Source organism: Haliotis cracherodii, unplaced genomic scaffold, assembly GCF_022045235.1.
Source record: "Haliotis cracherodii isolate W230 unplaced genomic scaffold, xgHalCrac1.p SCAF_15, whole genome shotgun sequence".
Classification (NCBI taxonomy): domain Eukaryota; kingdom Metazoa; phylum Mollusca; class Gastropoda; order Lepetellida; family Haliotidae; genus Haliotis; species Haliotis cracherodii.
In genome coordinates this window covers 28152268-28171590 of record NW_027266270.1, presented here as the reverse complement: position 1 = coordinate 28171590, position 19323 = coordinate 28152268, and the positions used below count along the sequence as shown (strand labels likewise).

Genomic DNA, 19323 nt, shown 5'->3' with positions numbered 1-19323 from the left:
AGTTATGAAATTTCCGGTATGTATTTAACAATCACTAAAATATTCTACATGATTGAATAAATTGTAGGGAGAGAAATATTCTCGCTAGTAAACTTTCAGCACATCAATACATTTCCATTCTTATTTAACATCTTAGAATCTAACTAATTTTAACAAATCAAATTGCGCGTTACAAAGTAAACGATGTAAACACAGCTGAGAGACAAACATGGGTATTCTATCAGTGAATGGAAATCGAAAGCTGGATTTAGCAGTATATGCGACATCACACCGTGGAATATAAACGTTTGTAATTATTTTTTCTCATAAACATATCGCATGTCTACTTCGAATACACGCCACTATTCTAATTAGCTCCAGTTGTCAGTCCTGAATAAGATATAATAATTTGTTTCCTCGTGAAAATGAAATTACTTGGAATTTTGATACCCACCCCTAGTATATTGATAGACCTCCTTACTAACTTATTTCCCTAACCGATTAAGAGTTTCTATAGCACTACAGCAACACTAAAATTCAGTCATAAATGATTGATACTATTAGTTATTTGGTATGCGTATTCAGTTAACAAACAGGATCAAAGATTAATATTTTTTTAGATTATAAAATGCATGTCTATATCTGAAGTAGGTCTACATTCCTGACAGAGGAAGCATAAATATTTGCAAGCTTGTTTACAGTTTGTTTCATTTAAGAAAGTAGATGGTACTGGAAATCATTTTTATTAAAAATAAGATCGGTGCTAAGACACAGCAAGAATGACTCATTAAGATATGTTAGTTATGGTAGCTACTGCATAGCCTTGAAACACATGCTGATTCGAATGTTTATTTTTGTTGTTGCACTTCTAGGCAATAAACAGGATGTTCTATGTATTCAGTGCAATATGGCTTTAGGTCCTTATTAAGGTTTGGCATTTGCGGTTGATTTGTAAAGGGTTTATCTACAGCATGATGTTTTTGTGTGTTTTTTTGTGTTGCCAATACAAGTGCTACTTCATGCCATGGAGCAAACATACCACCTACAGTCTGTAATCACCACTGTGGGGAAATGATCAACAAATAATATCTGCATATGAACTCCTCCACATGTCCAAGAACCATAGTTTTAAACCTACTTCACTTTATACTATAAACGTGATAAACTGAGATATTTTTAATAAAGTCTTGGAATGTGAGCCCAATGGCCTAATTTAAGAATTTCATCACTAAATGCATAATTAATAGCAAAACTCATTGTCACTCCGATAATCTATGAATCAATGTTCTAAACATGTACTTAACTGTTTGATTGGCATTCTAGAAGTTGGTAAGGAAATAAGAAAACTTTCAACTTTATGGATAACAACTTGCTTATTGTGACGTTTGGATGCAGATTCTTGTATGTTATTAAGTTTGATAATGGTGTAAGAATCTACATCAAAACGTTGGTGCATGCAATGAAATAGAAGTTGTTCTCAATAAAGTTGTATGTTTTCAAATTTACTATATATTTCCTTTGATGACAGACACATGACACACATAATGTTAACATACCATGCACACCATACATATCAAGCATAAAGTTTTCATTGATCTTATTGTGTATCGCTTATTGAAACCTCACTATGTTGTCTGATTTCATTTTCAAATCGTTATTTAACATGTTTAAAGTTCATTTTATATCTTTAAAAAATGGTATTTGAATAACATACATATTGTCTGATTAAAGTATGAACATGTATGTAGCAGGTACAATTTAGGGTACTCTCCAAAAGCAGTAAGCCCTGTGTTTAAGATCTGTAAACATTGCTGTTTTCAGTTTCTCTATGTCAACTTTATTTCTGGATAAACATGATAAAGTGAGTCAAAGTCCCTGACAAAGTTTGATTTGCTCTGCATTTTCTTGGGTGTTTTTAAAAATATTAAACTTTGGTTTTAGGAATCTGTAATGATTGCGGAAACTTGGACCTAATCTGTTGAGCAACAATGTCCCGTACAAAAGCCAAGAGTGCTGACCAGTACAAGGTGCTGACTGGTACTTGCCCGGATGAAGAATGCCAAGCCAAACTGTACTTCCCAGCATTCGACAAAAGCATCGAATGTACAAGTTGCGGACAGCGCCACGACAAAGCTTCACTTCAGAATGTTGAGGAAGTCACCAATACCAACATTGCCCTGCATAATCTACTGAAAAATGTTCTTCTTGGCAATGTCAAACCTCACAAAGGTCCTGAAAATATCAAGGTTTTAGGCTTGTCAAATTATGTGTGCAAACTTCTTTCACCAATTCTGACCAATTACGGCATGGATAAACAGACTGGTAAAGCTAAGTTGTTGCAGAACGAATTTGACTGTGCTGTTTTAGGGGATCGTGCCTTTCTGATTGATCCGGAACATTTGTCAGTTATGGGATACGGATGTGACCGTTCGGGAAGTAAACTCTATCTTAGAGAAACCCTGAACATCGTCCAAGAGGTCAATGATAACCAGGAATATCTCATTCCAATCCATGCAGATGGTGACGGGCATTGTTTGGTGCATGCAGTGTCAAGAGCTCTGGTTGGTAGGGAGCTCTTCTGGCATCCTCTTCGAGTCAACCTCGAGCATAATTTTCAGATGAATTTATCCAAATATAAAAACCTGTTTCAAGACTTTATTGATAAAGATGAATGGTCAGATATTATCAATGAATGTCACCCAGAATTTATTCCACCGGACAGTGAACCTCTTGGCCTCCGAAACATCCATATATTTGGACTTGCAAATGTCCTGAAGAGACCAATCATTCTCATTGATTCCATTGAAGGAATGCAAAGCTCTGGAGATTACTGTGGTAAGTATGGATGAAATGTAATTGTTTCAGGTAACCATGGTAACCACTTGCGACCTAAACATGCTTAATATTTTTATCACAGCTGGAAAGAGCCATCAATAATCCATATTAAACATTTGAAAAAGAAATCTGATGTTTCTGCATATTATCATTGGTGTAGCTATTTCTATTTACTACTATATGTATTGATACACATTGAGCCTGTTGAAGATACCTTAACAGTGTCTTCCCAATGTGCGGGGGCACGGGTGGCCCAGTCGTCTAAGGCGCTGCGATTCCCTGTGTAGAGATGCGTCCCTCGGCACGCCAGAAACCTATGATTGTGGGTTCGAATCCCGGTTCGCCCCGATTATGTTTCTAAGTTAGTCAGCACCGTGCTCGTGGGTTTCACCAAAGTGGTAAACGTCTGAGACCTGCATCACTTGGGGCTTTCCTCCCACATTAAGCTGACACGCCGTGATATAACTGGAATAATTTTAAAAGCGGCGTTAAACCCAACTCACTCACCTCTGTCTCATCAACCTGGATAGCACATCTTCATATATTTGCTGAATTGGTGCTACATCTGCTTGCACACATTGACTCAGTCCACCGGTAGACGGTTGTGTTCTGATGCTGATCTGATGAAATCTCAAACAGTGGTGCACCATCAAATGTCCAATTGTTTGATAGGCATTTCTCAGAAGATGATGGATGACAAAGTTGACAAGAATGTTTTTTATGGATAACAACTTTTTTGTTATACTGTAATTGTGACTTTTCGATATAGATTCTTATCTATACTGAAAAATTGCAATAACAGAATTGTCTACTTTATCTTTTAATATTAGGATTATGACAAGAAGCCTTGACCTTCTTGCTTGGTTTTGAACACTGCTATTTGCACCATTTCGCATGATATTCTTCATGGTTCATGTTGTCTGGCTAACATTGGGTTGTGACTGTTTACCAGGGCCTAGATTTTTCGAAACGATCGTAACCCTAAAATTATCATAAAGTTATCGTAAGGAAATCGTAGGCTTTTGTTGCATATTTTCGAATCTGTCGTAGCCCTAAGATATCTTAAGATTGTCGTATATTCAAAATAGCCCCATACCTGTCGTAAGTTTATTTTATCTTCATCCAAGATGGCGGCATACTTTTCCATAGATATTTTGCCAAACAATTAGTCTGCTTTACGTTCAAACATTGACATTTCATTTTGTAAAACTGAGTGATTCAAATTGACACTTCGAAAACACGAAGAACGCATCAAGGATTTCACGTAAAAAATGTTCTTAGTCGCGATAGCGATCCACATAACTGTGGAGTCGATAGCTTACAATATATTTCTATCTGAGTCCATGCTGAAGAAGTTTGAAACAACATACCTTTTTGATAATTTGGGAAGGATAAAAACGGAAGGTGTCGGCAGGCTACAGTAATGACCGTGACCTTATTGATAGCTCAGGGGGAGCTAATCTTAGTTCAAACTCTAGTTGAGAGTGGTTTCCCTTTGTATTCGCCTGGGACACCTTGCTCAATGTTACAGTTTTCATAAAGCGCAAAAGTTCCGCTGTTATATTTTCTGGATCGCATTTGTGTCAATGCTTTACTCTTTATTTTCGCATTTTATACAATTATATCAATCTACATATGTAAAAAAAACCATAAAGGTTTCGTATAGGTTTTTACATCTAAAATCATGTGGGACGGATGGATTTAATAATTGCATTTTAACTATACAGTGTAGTATTTATTGACTTAACAAAGAAATACATGTGATCAAATATTTGTATACAATATTTAATATTTTTCTTGCAAAAGTAATTGTAATTTGTTTCATTTTAAATAAAATACCTATGTTATCTATATCCTACTGAAAGACAAATATTTGATAAGAAGTGATTAAAAACTGTCTGTTGAACAATTGCATTCTTTAAAAACAGGTGATTAACGGCATATAGATGTATTACATTAAATATAACAATTTACTAAAAGTTTGACAGCAAAAGTTAAGCATAGATTTTCGTATCGACAAATCAAATAAAAAAATGGGTTCACATGCTCGTTCGGGTTATTGTCAAAATGTAGCATAGATTGCCCATTGTCCAAAATTCACTTTCCAATATATGTTCGCAGAAAAAAAGTTTATTGAATGAAATTTACTGATCAATATAAAATACACATTTTCAACACAATAATCTTTGCTTTCAATAAACCGGTTTTAAAATATTTTGGTCTTTTTATTATTTAAGTCTACATCTTCCCGTTTTATGTTTAAAAAAATATAGATATACTTGAGACAATAAAATCGTTGTAAGAATTACAAAGAATTATGGATCTAGATAGATAAAAAGAAGAAGATTTCATCATCTAAATACTAATAGCTTGATATTGTATATAACGTGATATAAGTTCTTGGTTAACAAATGGTTAATTCGTGAAATATATTGGATACATAAATAACAAAACAAACTTAACAAGCTTAGATTGTCTTAAAAACTTGCTTGTGGGTGCGCTGCTTCCTGAACATTTTTTGTTTTGAGTGTTTCCACGTATAATGTTGGTGTTTACACAAATATAAACTTGACTTATGACAAAAACACAAAAATATACAGTATACATCACTTAACATCAGACTTGAACACGCATGTTAAATTGCTGAACGCATATGCTGTTCGATCAAAGGTCTCGTCATTTAGAATAACGTCCCTTATTTTCGTCCTTGACTTTGTTCGCGATGTGTTTATATCATAAAGTTATGCGCGCTCAGGAGAGGACCATTTGAAGGGAAAATAGTGAAGTATCTTTTTTGGCTGGTCATATAGAATATATGCAGGAGAATGGAAACACTGATAATGTTATGACTCTTGTTCTCCAATACTTTAATTAATTTTATTATAGTCATAATACTAATATTGCTTTGTGAAAAAGGCCCTAGACCTAAGTATTCTTGTAAGAGCTCAAACCTAGGCCAAGAAAAAAATAGTTGTGTTTCAGGTAACATGGACCAATATGGGGAGATATGTTGGTTGTTCTTCTTGTTTACTATTGTTGTTTAATTAGGTTGAAGTGTAAATTAACACAGATGGCATTTGTAGATTTGGTATTACATGATCTAGACCTGGCTCTAGTCTGAAGCAAACGTAAAGTCAAAATTCCCCAGAACATGCAGAAGTGAATTATATATTTCCCTATTTATGTTAAAATAGTTATATCTAACATCATGGCCATGTTGACTGATAACAGGACCAATAAAAATAAGAGGCCTTAATGTTTAATTTTACGTTTTAAATATAATATTAGTCAAGGTTAAAATAAATGTTAAAATACCTTGACCGTGTCATGGTACATGCCTCAGTGTAATAGTGCTGGATGCAGTATGTGGTGGCATATGGTCCTGTGTACAGAGCACAGATCACAAATCAGGTGAAGTTAAGCAACGTCAGTCACAGAGAGTAGTTGAATGGGTGATAGCGTTCAGTAGCTTGACTCTTGAAAGTTTCATTACTTTCAAGGCTTTTGGTCCTCCCTTACACTGAATTAAATGTTAAGCAGCTCTCACGCTTTGCCGATGTGGTTTCTGAGTTCTCCCAAGCCTAACTCGAGTTTGGTACGACTTTGGTACGAGGTGGCTACGAGCTGCTAAATAATTTGGCAGGAATTTGTCACATGATTTAACATAGAGGCTCGTATAGCTCGTATTAGACTCGGTCAAGTCGGCAATAAATTTTGCAGATGATCCTCATACGAGTTCTGTATGAGCACCACGAGGTCGCCACGAGGGTAGTACGAGTAGGATGAGTGTGTTATGAGTTTGTTAGGAGTTGGCTGGCAGCCCGAGTGTTTTGAGCAGTTCCAAAACTCTCGTAGATCAGTACGAGGTATCCCGAGTTACCCCAAGTTACCCTGAGTTTAGTACGACTTCACTATGAGCTCCATACGAGTACCCCTGAGTCAGCTCAGGTCCATACTCGGGACGCAACTCAGCAAAGTGTGAGAGCCCCTTTACTCATGTCTCCATGGGCAAGTGACTTTTTGAAATATGCCTCTGTTCACCAAACAATGAATGAGTACTCAGTAGGATGAGGTTGTAACGTGACTGTTATTGCCAAACAGACTGCTTGGGTTGCACGTTTCCCAGGGAGATGAAAATTTTAAAATGTGCACACTGATCCATTTACTGGAAATTATAAGAAATATTATTGTCCAAGCGCCTTTTGAGCAGTTAGGTGTGCTATAAAAATTCATGATATGATATTATATAATAATTAAACCGTTTTGACCCACTCACTCATGCTAGTTGACTTCTCCTGACACAGGGGTGTTCCTCCCCGTGATGGTGGATCCCGAGGAGTGTAAGAAGGATGGTGTGCTCAATAAGCCTCTGTGCATTGCCTGGAGCAGCAGCGGGAGAAACCACTTCATCCCTCTCGTAGGCATCAGAGGTAAGAAACAAAATAGAAATGTTTTAATCATTTGGATTTATCCATGTCCCAATTTGTTTATATATGTAAAAATACACACTTTCTATTTCTCTACTCTCTCTGTCAACAAACGGGCCAAATTATATTTCTCTCAAATTTATGATGTCAGATGCCATTCTCCCATCTTCCCGAGGCATGAGAGTTAACTGACTTTAAAAGTCCAGTTTCCACCCTTGCCGAACTAGGCTTGAATTCCTGGGCTTGATCGTAGCGCCACCAGTGGCTATTACGAATTATGTCCCTTCTATGCCTCTCCTATGGACCAATCAGATTCAACCTCTCATATCACTTGCATTTGCTTCAAACAAAACTGTGGCGCCCAGTCAAGACGATCTGATCGATAATCAAGATCCATATATTGTGATAAAATTAGTCTTACATCGCGAAGTGCATTAAATCACGTGAGCACCTTGATTAAAAACATGAAAAGATGTAGAAAATATTTGTTCACAACGAGTTAGCGGTGCACATGCTTTGCAAATCTATGCATAGACTTGTGAGTCCGGCCAAAATGTAACTCCATAATACCAGCCTAGTTTGGCAAGGGCGGAAACTGGACTTTTAAAGTCAGTTAACTCACTTGCCTCAGGAAGATGCCATTCTCCCTGTATATATGATATTTTCCAAATGAAATAGGTCTTGGGTTAATATCTCTGAGTTTGTTTGTTGATAAATGCCTCACTGATATATCAGTAGTTTTTTTATTATCCTGCATTACTCCTTAATGCATTCACTGCTTACCTACGACAATAAAAAGTCAGCGCACGGCGATGGTCTTGGGTGAAGAAATAAAGATGTTTCACATTCCACTCCTGCTTTTTGCAAGGACCATCGCCACTGTCATGTGTCCTTGATGATATGTCATCTTCCTCTCATCACTGCCTGTAGCAATACAGCAAGGACGTGTCTAAGCGGAGCTCTTTAAATTGGATAATTTTATACCTTCAACTTCGGCTATAATTCTAAATTTTATCTGTGATGGGTGATGTATTCTTTTCATATTACTTTCAAGAATTTGTGTAGTTTAATGTGGGTGATTTTGGTGTAAAAAAGCTTTGTTGTCGGTGATTGGCCAAATTGTTCCATACGCAATAGCGATCAGCTGTACCAAAGTGCTACGCTTATGGGTATTAATTTATTTCAAATATATATAGTAAAATACTACTAAAATAACATGATATTGGAATAAATTATTCTGAATAAAATAATAGTTTCAGATTCAATTCTTTCAATTATTGTATCAAAATTCTTTAAAGTTATATCAGTGGGTAATTATTAACTAAATCGCCGGTAGATTCTGAGAAACGTGTGTACAGCTGATTGCTACTTCCGGCTTAGTTTACAAGAAAATACACATGGTAATCTTTATCTCTGCATATAAAGCAATACCTATCAGAACAGGAAATACAATTTAATCGGTAAATGATCATGTCTAGTGTTTTTTTATCTGAACTTTTAAATTTGTATTGACCAAGTTTAATTGTTATGATCTGTTTGTTTCCAAGAATTTGCTGAAGGGAAACGATGTAATCTTTTTCTGCGGAAGACAAACACGTTTTTATTGCAAATGTAGGGATTGTGTATGCACTGGTGACGTGCTTCATTCCGATTCACTTTATAGACGGGGTATATAAATTTGCATCGATTTTAAAGGCCTCTTCAGGGGGTCGTCTTATACAGTATTTAGCGCTTTCCAACTGGGACTCGTGAGTTCAAGCGCAGGCTGCTATGCAACCTTGGTTATCTACCTCTCTGTTCAATGAACAGATTGCAGACACGCAAAGTTTCCAAATACGGATGGTACTGCACTCAAGGCTCTAGAGCACGTCTCTCACAGTCTATCCCAGCAGGCTGGCTGGCAAAGGGCGTGGCAGAGGGATTCTGCAAGTATCAGTCCCGTTGTGATAAATACCAGGGCAGGGGAGGTGATAAGAGGGGTAAACACTGAAGTGTTGGACAGTCCTGACTGGGAATTCCCGCACCCAGTCTTCCCATCCCCGTTGGTTGGAGACTGAATCTGTTTTGGAAGAACTGGACCATTCTCAAGGATAAATTCGTTCTCAACGTACTATGTCACGGCTACCGTCTAGACGTAGAGGTAGATCCACTGTGACCACAGCTCCTCCTCCTTGGAAGTATCCAAAAAAGCAATATCTGCTATTAAAAGCCAATATAGACATATTGTTGGTGAATAGAGCCTTAGAGATTGTACACTCCCCAGAGTTAACACCACCAGGGTTTATTCTCATATCTTCCTGGTACCCCAAAAGGACTCAGAAAAGATGAGAATGGTCCACAATCTCCATGTTCAACGTATGTTATCTGAAGCGTCAACCTTACTTCTGCCTCACAACGTTGAGACTGCTCAGAACCAGCATCAATGTGTTTGATTCCTTGATCAGTCTAGACTTGCAGGCTGCCTACCTGCATATACCTATCCATCCCTCAAGCTGCAGTTTCCTCAGGTTACAGTTCAATGGAGTTCACTACCAATGGGCAGTTCTCCCATTGGGCATTTCAGTGGCCCCATGGCTATTTACACAAATAATGAAGCCAATAACTGTGTTTCTACACCTGAGGAACATTTCGTGTCGTACATGGATGACTGTCTACTGTGTCAGGATCCACTCAAGGCCATTACTCTACTGGTCCATCTAGGCCTTACCTCAGTTAGTGGATTGAAGAGTCAAACATCTTATGAGGAGTCTCTTTATCCGGGTTAACCCCGAAACTACACCTGTTCATAGATGCCTCCCTTCATGGGGTGGGGTGCTCACCTGCAAGGCCAGACAGCCTCAGGGCTATGGTCCGGCCCTCATAAAAAATGGCATATAAACAATCTGGAGTTGGAAGCGTTAATTTCTCATTGGCAGAATCAGCTACAGGCCATCCAACTCACAACAGCACTGTGGTGTGGTGCCTTCACAGTCAGGGAACAACTCACTCCCCTCCCTTCTTCAACAGACTTTCAGGTTCTTCTATCTAGTGGATCGTCTGGAACTACAATTCATAGTTCAGCATAACCCCGGATGTCAGAACATACTGGCCGATCGCACCCAGACAGGGTGGCTCTCACCGAGTGGAAACTTCAGACAGAAGTATTTCAGTTACTGCTTCAGAAGTTCAGGCATCTAAACATCGACCTGTTTTCTACAAGCCAAAGCCACCAACTTATGATGCATATCTCCTCGTTACCGCATACGCAGGCTTGGGGGGTGGATGCATTCAGCATCAATTGTGAAGGGCTAAAAGCCTACGCTTCTACTTCCCAAAGTGATACAAAAGATCAAGGAGACAAGAAATCTTGCTCTGACTTTGGTCGTGCCCTGGTGGCCTGCGAGAGGATGGTTCAATGAGCTGCTATCCCTCCTGCTTGGGACTTTAACGTGGTAATTTGCGGTTTGCCAGGGCCCCCCTTCGAGCCCCCCTGTGCATCCTTCTTTTATGAGACCTCACCAAGAAAACAATTTTTATCTTGGCCTGAGCCGTGGCAGCATGTGTGAGCAAGCTACATGCAATTGACATCACCAAGGTCCATTTTGAGCATGGTACGCACAGAGCCGTACATCTCGGGTTGTGCTGGGATTTTATAGCAAAACATCAACTACCAGACCCACCTGATCATTCCTTCACCATCCCAACAATATCGACGATTGTGGGAATCAAAGATGAGGGTGAACTTCTCTTGTGTCCGGTGCGGTCACTACGAGTTTTCATCCACCGTTCCAAAACTATGTGTGGTTCGAGGAAACGGTTATTTATACTCATATTTCCTACATCCACGACTTACGTAAGTCACAACACCATTTCTCTATGGTTATCCTTTGGGCTTATGAGATCGCCAAACTTGATCCTCTGAGAGCAAATAATCCTCTTGAGATCAGGGCGTTAGCCTCTACCGTGGCATTACATAGTAACTGTTCTATTAAAACGATCATGGATGGATATTTTTGGAGGTCCAACTCATTTTTCGCTAGTCATTACCTCGCAATGTGGCTCTCGAGGACGTCAAAGGCGTCCAAGGTTTTGGTCCTCTGTAGTAGCCCATCAGGTAACTAACCCTTGATGGAAATAATGAACTCGCCCTATACAGAGCCAGTCTACTTCCCGTGCAAGTTGTTGAGGCTCGGCCAGTGGAAGAAATTAAGACAAGCTTTTCTACCAGGCTTTGGCTCAATGACATACCGTATATCGCTGTGTATAAGGCGAGTTTTTCGTACCTAAAATGAGGGGGCTAAGAAGGGGGGTCGTCTTATACACGGAGTCGAAGATCTCACATTTTTTTCCACTGGCGATGTCAACCGGCGTCCGATAGCCAGCCCAGCATTTGACAATAAAACTTCGCATTTCGTCCTAAATAACTGTTCCAATAACTTTTTCCATACATAAACATGATTTGTATCTCTTTTCCTTGAATAAAGTTTAATAATTTCTTCAAATAAAGTTGAAATGACCCTCGCCTCGATGCAGATTGTCAAACCACCTGACACGGTAAAACAATCAACATCCGTGAGCAGAGAGCCGGAAGTACTGGTAAGCATTTGCATATTGCACATGTGACATAACATGTGATAACCGGTGAAGATGAAATCAATTCCTGCTGTTTTTACAGTTGTATTAACAAGTGTTGGAGACGGTGTGTACAAGTGATTGTGGAATAAACACGCTGAATGTGAAGCAAACATAAGCCTAGTTAGTTACAACATAGTTAATTGGCGATTAAATTACTCACCATTGTCTCTTATATGTTATTACTTCAAAAATGAATTTTATTTTACGGGCACCAATTTGGTGTCGTACCGTGTAAACACAAAATGGCGACGTGTGCTGGAGTTACACACGCGACCTATCATTGTAGAAAAAAAACAACGCAAGATAAACATATTTTTATTGCATATATAAGGTTTGTGTGCGCACTTGTGATGTGTGCGAAATACGCATCAGTCGGAAAGCGCACGTTAAATCTCCAAAGTAACTAACTAACTAACTTGTGATGTCCGTGTGCGAAATACGCTACAGTCGGAAAGCGCACGTTAAATCTTCTATATCAGTCAGACTTGTGATGTGTTTCATTCCCGGTCGCCTTATACACGGAGTATAGGATTTTGGGTTGATTTTTAAGGCGTGTACAGGGGGGTCGTCTTATACGTGGGGTCGCCTTATACACAGCGATATACGGTAGTAGGTAAAGATTTAGCTGTTAAGCTAGCATTCTTTATTACTAAATATGTATAGGGTACTACCTTTTAATTTCTATGTTCCTTTTGTTAGAAGATTGAACTACGCTTCCGTAATGGGATTTTTCTGAGCTTTAGCTTCAGAAACCTCAAAAAGTTTGTTTCTTAAGCTTGGGCGACAGGCAATGATGTGAGGAAGGTCACTTGTCATCAAGGCGACACGACAGCGGCCATGGTCCATGCAAAAAGCAGAGTGGAATGTGAAACAACTTTATTTCTTCACCCAAGACCATCTTTTTGTTGTCGTAAGGCAAGCAGTGAATGCTTTGGGGAGTAATGCAGGATCAGTATACAAATGTAAAAGATATTTAGATTTGACTAATTATAGATACATGTATATGGCAATATGATTACATACACAAGAAATTAAGAACGCAACATGTGTAAATGATGACAAATTGAAATGTATTTCACCAGCAATGAATAATATCTATTGTGACTAATTCTGTCACAAGTCTACATGTACCTTATTAAGCATAGCAACAATCACTATTCAGTCTGTACACTTGACAGAAACAGCAAAGTGCCACTTTCTCCTCAAGCTTGTTATTTCACAGTTCGGATATTGTGAGTCATGTCAAGTGGTTTTGATTCCCTTAATTTGCACTTTTTTATGTCAGTAAGTGCCGCAATGTTTTTACTCATGTTTACTCACAATGGTTTTGTGTCAAAAAAGATTACCATTACAATCTGATTGAAAGATTAGAACTAATTGGTTGAACAATTGGTTGGAATCTGGAATCCTGATGTGAAATTCAATCAAACAAGTGTTTTAATTTTTTTCATTGGTGTTATTCATGTTATTTTCAAAAGTGATGGTGTGTTACAATGTGTAATTACTTTGATATTGAGTTGGCAATATGTATGCTGTGTTCAGGCAAGCCGGTGCCGAGACTGCCACGCTACATGATCCAGCGAGCCTGGGGAATCCCAGACACATACATTGACAAGTACATTGAATTTGATGAGCAAGGGATGTGTCGCATCGGAGGAGATAAATCTCTACAGGTAAAATACATCGAATATCAGGTCTGATTTTACATGAAGTATTATTGGAGTACTATAAGTACTATTATCAGTTCCCTTGGGAATGTTTGGATGAAATAGAATACTTGCAGGGATATATTTAGACTTACTCAAAGTAAGTTTGCAGGAAAAAGTCAGTACAAATTTCCAAATTGGAATTGCAAGATTCTCCATTCATGTGTTTATCGTTATTGCCAGTTGTTTTGGTTTTGAAGAGGTGACTTTTTTCACTGATGACAGGACACAATGAATGGGATCGAAGAGACTTTACTGCTTATTTTTGCTGCATTGCTTTGAATTCACTGATAAATTACAAGTGTTAAAATACATCCAAAATTTAAAAAATAAGAACTTATCCCAATTTTAAATGTTAACATTCACTCTTTGATTACAAAACTTGAACAATGAACTTATTACGGCATATTAATGAACACTCAATGTATCTCTACAGGATCGCTATATTCAGAAGCTGGTGCACGCCATGGAGGATGTGTTCCAGGAGAAGTATGGCGTTCATCCCAGTGTCGTAGCAGACGTACATCAGTTCCTGTACAAACAATCAGGTGTGTTGTAGCAGAAATGCACCAGTTAATGTACAAGGTGTCATGTATGTTGTAGCAGACGTACATCAGTTCATGTACAAGGAGTCGGGTATGTTGTAGCAGATGTACACCAGTTCATGTACAAGGAGTCAGGTATGTCGTAGCAGACGCACAACAGTTAATGTACAAACAGTCAGGTTTGTTGTAGCAGATGAACACCAGTTCATGTACAAACAGTCAGGTGTGTCGTAGCAGACCTTTATCAGTTCATGTACAAACAGTCAGGTTTGTCGTAGCAGATGTACATCAGTTCATGTACAAACAGTCAGGTTTGTCGTAGCAGAGGTACATCAGCTCATGTACAAACAGTCAGGTGTGTCGTAGCAGACGCACAACAGTTCATGTATAAACAGTCAGGTTTGTCATAGCAGACAAACACCAGTTCATGTACAAACAGTCAGATGTGTCGTAGCAGATGCACAACAGTTAATGTACAAACAGTCAGATGTGTCGTAGCAGACGCACAACAGTTCATGTACAAACAGTCAGGTGTGTTGTAGCAGACACACAACAGTTCATGTACAAACAGTCAGGTGTGTCATAGCAGAGGTACATCAGCTCATGTACAAACAGTCAGGTGTGTCATAGCAGATGTACATCAGTTCATGTACAAACAGTCAAGTTTGTTGTAGCAAACGAACACCAGTTCATGTACAAACAGTCAGATGTGTCATAGCAGAGGTACATCAGTTCATGTACAAACAGTCAGGTTTGTTGTAGCAGACAAACACCAGTTCATGTACAAACAGTCAGATGTGTCATAGCAGATGTATATCAGTTCATGTACAAACAGTCAGGTGTGTTGTAGCAGACATACATCAGTTCATGTACAAACAACTTTTTTACATGATAAGTGTGTATTAAGTGGTAGCATAAAGTATATGCTGTTTAAGTGCAATGTCCTCATGAAGTTTAGAAGATCTCTTTTAAGTTCAATTCTGTTACTAAAGGAATTGTGGGTGTAAAGAGTGAGACTGTCGTCCTGGCAACACAGAAAGCCATCCAGGAGAGACGTCTATACCGCTGCCTGATGTGCGATGCCATCACTGAATACAGCATCCCGACTGAGTGGTTCCAGCGTGGAGGCAGTCTGTACAATCTGGCGCTCCAGAGGTATGGGGAGCTCCGCCATGATGCCAAGTACTCCTTCCCAATGCAAGGTGCAGTACTCAATAGTTCTTGTACAAAATTGTGGCCCTTTCATTGAAATTAGCTGTGAAAAGTTGCCTATCCTTAAGCGAGCCAGAAACCTGTTATCCTGGGTTTGAATCCCTATTTGATCTGATAATGTTTCTAGATTTGTCAGCACTGTACCTGTGCTCATGGGTCTCACGTCTGTCTGTCTGTCTGAGCCGACCAGTCTTTGTTTTACCCCTTTATTGCTGAGCGCCAGGCAGGGTAACAACAAGTACCATCTTTTAAAATCTTCTGAGATAAATCCAAAGAGATAAATATCAGACATTCTTTGTCATGTTGGGCTTTCCTCATAAATTGAGGTATAACTGAAAAACAGTGTTAAACCAACTTCTCTCACTTCCCTTTATGAATCTTAGTAGAATCCATTGTCCTTTTTTTGTATGTGAAATGTGACAAAATCAAAGTACTTTGGCAGTACTGGTATGAACAAACTTGGCCAATTAACTATCAAGGATTTCATCTAATGATAATTCATCTAGGATTATACTTTTAAATGATAAAGTCACATTTTCAGACAAAGCAGGGATTGTTGATGCGTTGGTGGGATATTGAATGCACAAAATATGAATAAGAACTTATATGATATGAAGATGGGTGGAGGATGTTATATGAATGTTAATGTCATGCTATGTTTATGACACGGGTATCTGTTGTAAACATCGTAAACATCGTACGACATGAACACAAATATTATGTTTTATTTATTACCCAAGATGTCTACATACAGAGACAAATTTTAGTGTTTATCTACAAGAATAAGAAGTCACAACAGCAGTGGAACCACAATTTGTCGAATGACGCTATGATGTCGTTTCTAGTGTGATGTCAATCCGACTTCATGTCACAATTTGATTCGAATGACATCAACAATGCTGTCCAAATGACGGAAACAATACATTGTTGTCTTGTGATGTAATATGTCCCTAGGGCACATATGATTTTTATGAACCCCGATATGTTTGCCCTAGTAGGTAATAAAACTCACTCACTTTGTCTCATGATGTCATTGTGTGTCTACTTCCAGGTGCTGTCTGTTCCTATGATAAGAATATTGACCAGCTGATTTTGGATTCGCAGAGTAGCAAGTTGTCCAAGTGTGCTTTCTGTCAAGGGTAGGTAGACATGTCACATTTTCAGACACCAGATTCTGTGGGGATAGTATCCCCTTTACCCCATACTTGACTAAAGGGATGACTGAAATTGGGATTGAGTGGTTATAATGTGTGACCTGGATGATGTCATCGAAACCTGGTCGTGCTGTCAAACATTGATGTGTGTGGTCCAGACTAGATCATTCACAGAATGTGTTTTAAATCTTACAATTGCTGTTTGCAGCATGATAGATATCAGAATATTCCTAAGGGCACAGGAGTCCCATCATTTATGGTGGCATAGCTCGCTGTGCCGAATTACGTTCCTTTGCAGCCAGGATCTACTGGCCCTAAGTCTGTCAACATTGTGCCTCGGGTCTACAAACTAGACCTTCTTCCGACTGTAATGTTATATAACATTGATACTTCTCAATGGATGAGTGACAATACTTTATGTAGAGGGTAATGTCTGAGTAACTCTCCATTCCTTGAAAATAATGGAGCTGAGGCCCATTATTTTTAAGGAATGGAGAGTTACAAGGATATTCCCCTACTTAAACTCATCCCAACTCAAACACTTTGACAAAATATTCTGTAGTTGAAAATATTTGAAAAACAAACCAGAACTCTTTGTTGTCTGTATTTTTACTTGGTGAGTTGCCCTTGGGTGATGCACGAGGAATGCGTTCTCTGCCGCTGTTGCACGTGCGCCAAGCTCCGTCGCGAGCTGACATTTACAATGCATGGTACGCGGCTCTTCATAATTTCGTTGGGTCCTAAACTAGTATTTATCAATCGCTTGCACATTGTTAATACATGCTGATGGGTATAATAGGAAATATAGAGCCCCGAACAAGCGAATATTTATATTACCTAATTTGTTTTTTCTCGTCAAAGGTTTATCTAACTGCTATAAATATGAACATTGTTGTGGGTAACCTGCTCTAACATAAAATTTATACATACTATTTTGAGCTTTTAAGCATTATGCAAAATTATGGAAACATTTAATAGTTAATTTCATATCATGCCTTCATCTGCCGCAGTAGCTGAGATTGACAATTACACTTTTTCAAATCTAATGATGGGGGTTCAAACCGCGCTGGCGACACATGTTTTCGGAAAAGAATGAAAATATTCACTTGTAAATAAGTGTAAAAAAATAGTTCCGTCTGTTACAAGTGGAAATTAATTCAAATGTTGCTTCAAGGTATTGTACAGTTGACAAGCAACTCTCCATTCCTGAAAAATGTTGGATCGTTCAAACAATGGAATGACGTCACAGATGTGTTTTAATGGGGTGTAAGGTACAGATGCAAGTACAAGGGGGGAGCCACATCCAAGATCTTTTGTTCTCACAACATTTCCCTTTTATCCCCCCAAAACACTGTCATGAGTCCTCCATCTGTCTTAGAGCACAGCTAAATAGTCAAGTTCCACTGTCAGCATACATAACATATATTATAACAGCTTGTACCGGTGGCACTTTCACATTCCACTGAAGGCCCACATATCCATGGTGTAGGTGCCTGTGTTATTCTTGAGTTGCATACAGCTCGAGCAGTACTGACGTATCATATGTAAGGTTGGAGGAGAACAGGATATAGATATGCTCAAGGTTTTACGCAACGCACAAATGTTATTCCAGTACAGACAAATTTTGAGATTGGACGCAAAAATAGAATGTACTGTGTCCCGAGGGACACACATTAATATTCATTATACCTCTAGTGCATCAAGAGCAGTTATGGGTGTTGGTCATTTCATCCAACTATCCACTTGATCATTTATTCAGTCCAGACTCTAAAATAATGACCAAAACGTACAGTACACTACACACATTTTACTTCTTTACTGGACCCTCATATTGCCTGCAAGCCTTCAAGGACCCTTAATATTAATCATTGGAGGTTCCCAGGACCCCTACTTGTAAGTTAAGGTAAAACCCTGTATACTAAAACTGATCCAAATAGCTAAGCCCAGGGAGGAGAGCCCTAGCTGTGCTCAAAGTACTGTGAAGCCAACATTGAATGTACCTGAAACTGAAATTGTTAATGATCCCCCGCAGTCTGTATTCAAACCTTCCACTGGTGTATTGCATCTGTTGACAGAGACCGGGTCCGGCAGGTGACTGGAAACAGCAGCATCCTGTACCAGAATGGCGACCGCACCCTCACCCCGTCCACCTCCACACGCTGCACGTGTGGGTTCAAGCACTACTGGAATGGCAGGGAATATGATAACTTTCCAGAAATGTATGTGACAGACAAGTTAATATAATTGTTTCCTCCAAAAGGAGAAGCCAAACCAAGATTTTTTACCCACAATATTTGTCTTTCAGAGCATCCAGTATGTCTAGTGAATTAATTGTCTTTGGGGATAAAACAAAATATCTATTTTATCTCATCCTGACTCATACTTATTACTTATTGCTTATCTCTCTCTCTTCCGAATAGGTAGTGGAAACGTCCTGTGCTGTTCCCAAAGAACAGAGAAAACAGCTCACCCAAACGCACCCTCACTCTGCGCATGCGCACCTGAACCATGTGACCAAGCCCATTAAGTCATCACTCTCTCTTTTTCGCGCCATCTTGGCAGCTGGAAATTTTTTTCTGTGCATCATAATCCAAGCTTTCCATAAAAATTAACCCTTTTTACCAAAATCTTTTGCTTGGATTATCTTCTTTGACATTCTATACATCATATCTAACGATTTTTTTATATATTTGGCGTTAGAATTTTTCGTAATTTGGACTCAAATGCAGCCCCTATCGGAGATCATGAAAACATGTAACCAATGTAAATTACGTTTTTCAGATTCGGACCCTCATCCAACCTGTACCAGCTGCACAGTACAGAACTACACTGCAGAGAATAGATGCAAATT

General features: G+C 38.8%; 1 protein-coding gene across 1 annotated transcript in view; it reads left to right on the top strand.

The window, feature by feature from the left end:
• Positions 1–198: 198 nt before the first annotated feature.
• Positions 199–19323, top strand: part of LOC139462454 (deubiquitinating protein VCPIP1-like) — a 45394-nt gene continuing 26269 nt past the window's right edge. The window contains exons 1-8 of the mRNA XM_071244188.1: positions 199–285; positions 1921–2814; positions 7119–7244; positions 13398–13528; positions 13998–14109; positions 15099–15308; positions 16370–16457; positions 18548–18691. Coding sequence (XP_071100289.1) covers positions 1968–2814; positions 7119–7244; positions 13398–13528; positions 13998–14109; positions 15099–15308; positions 16370–16457; positions 18548–18691 — 1658 coding nt within the window. The 5' untranslated portion in view covers positions 199–285; positions 1921–1967. The remainder of the gene's footprint in view (positions 286–1920; positions 2815–7118; positions 7245–13397; positions 13529–13997; positions 14110–15098; positions 15309–16369; positions 16458–18547; positions 18692–19323) is intronic.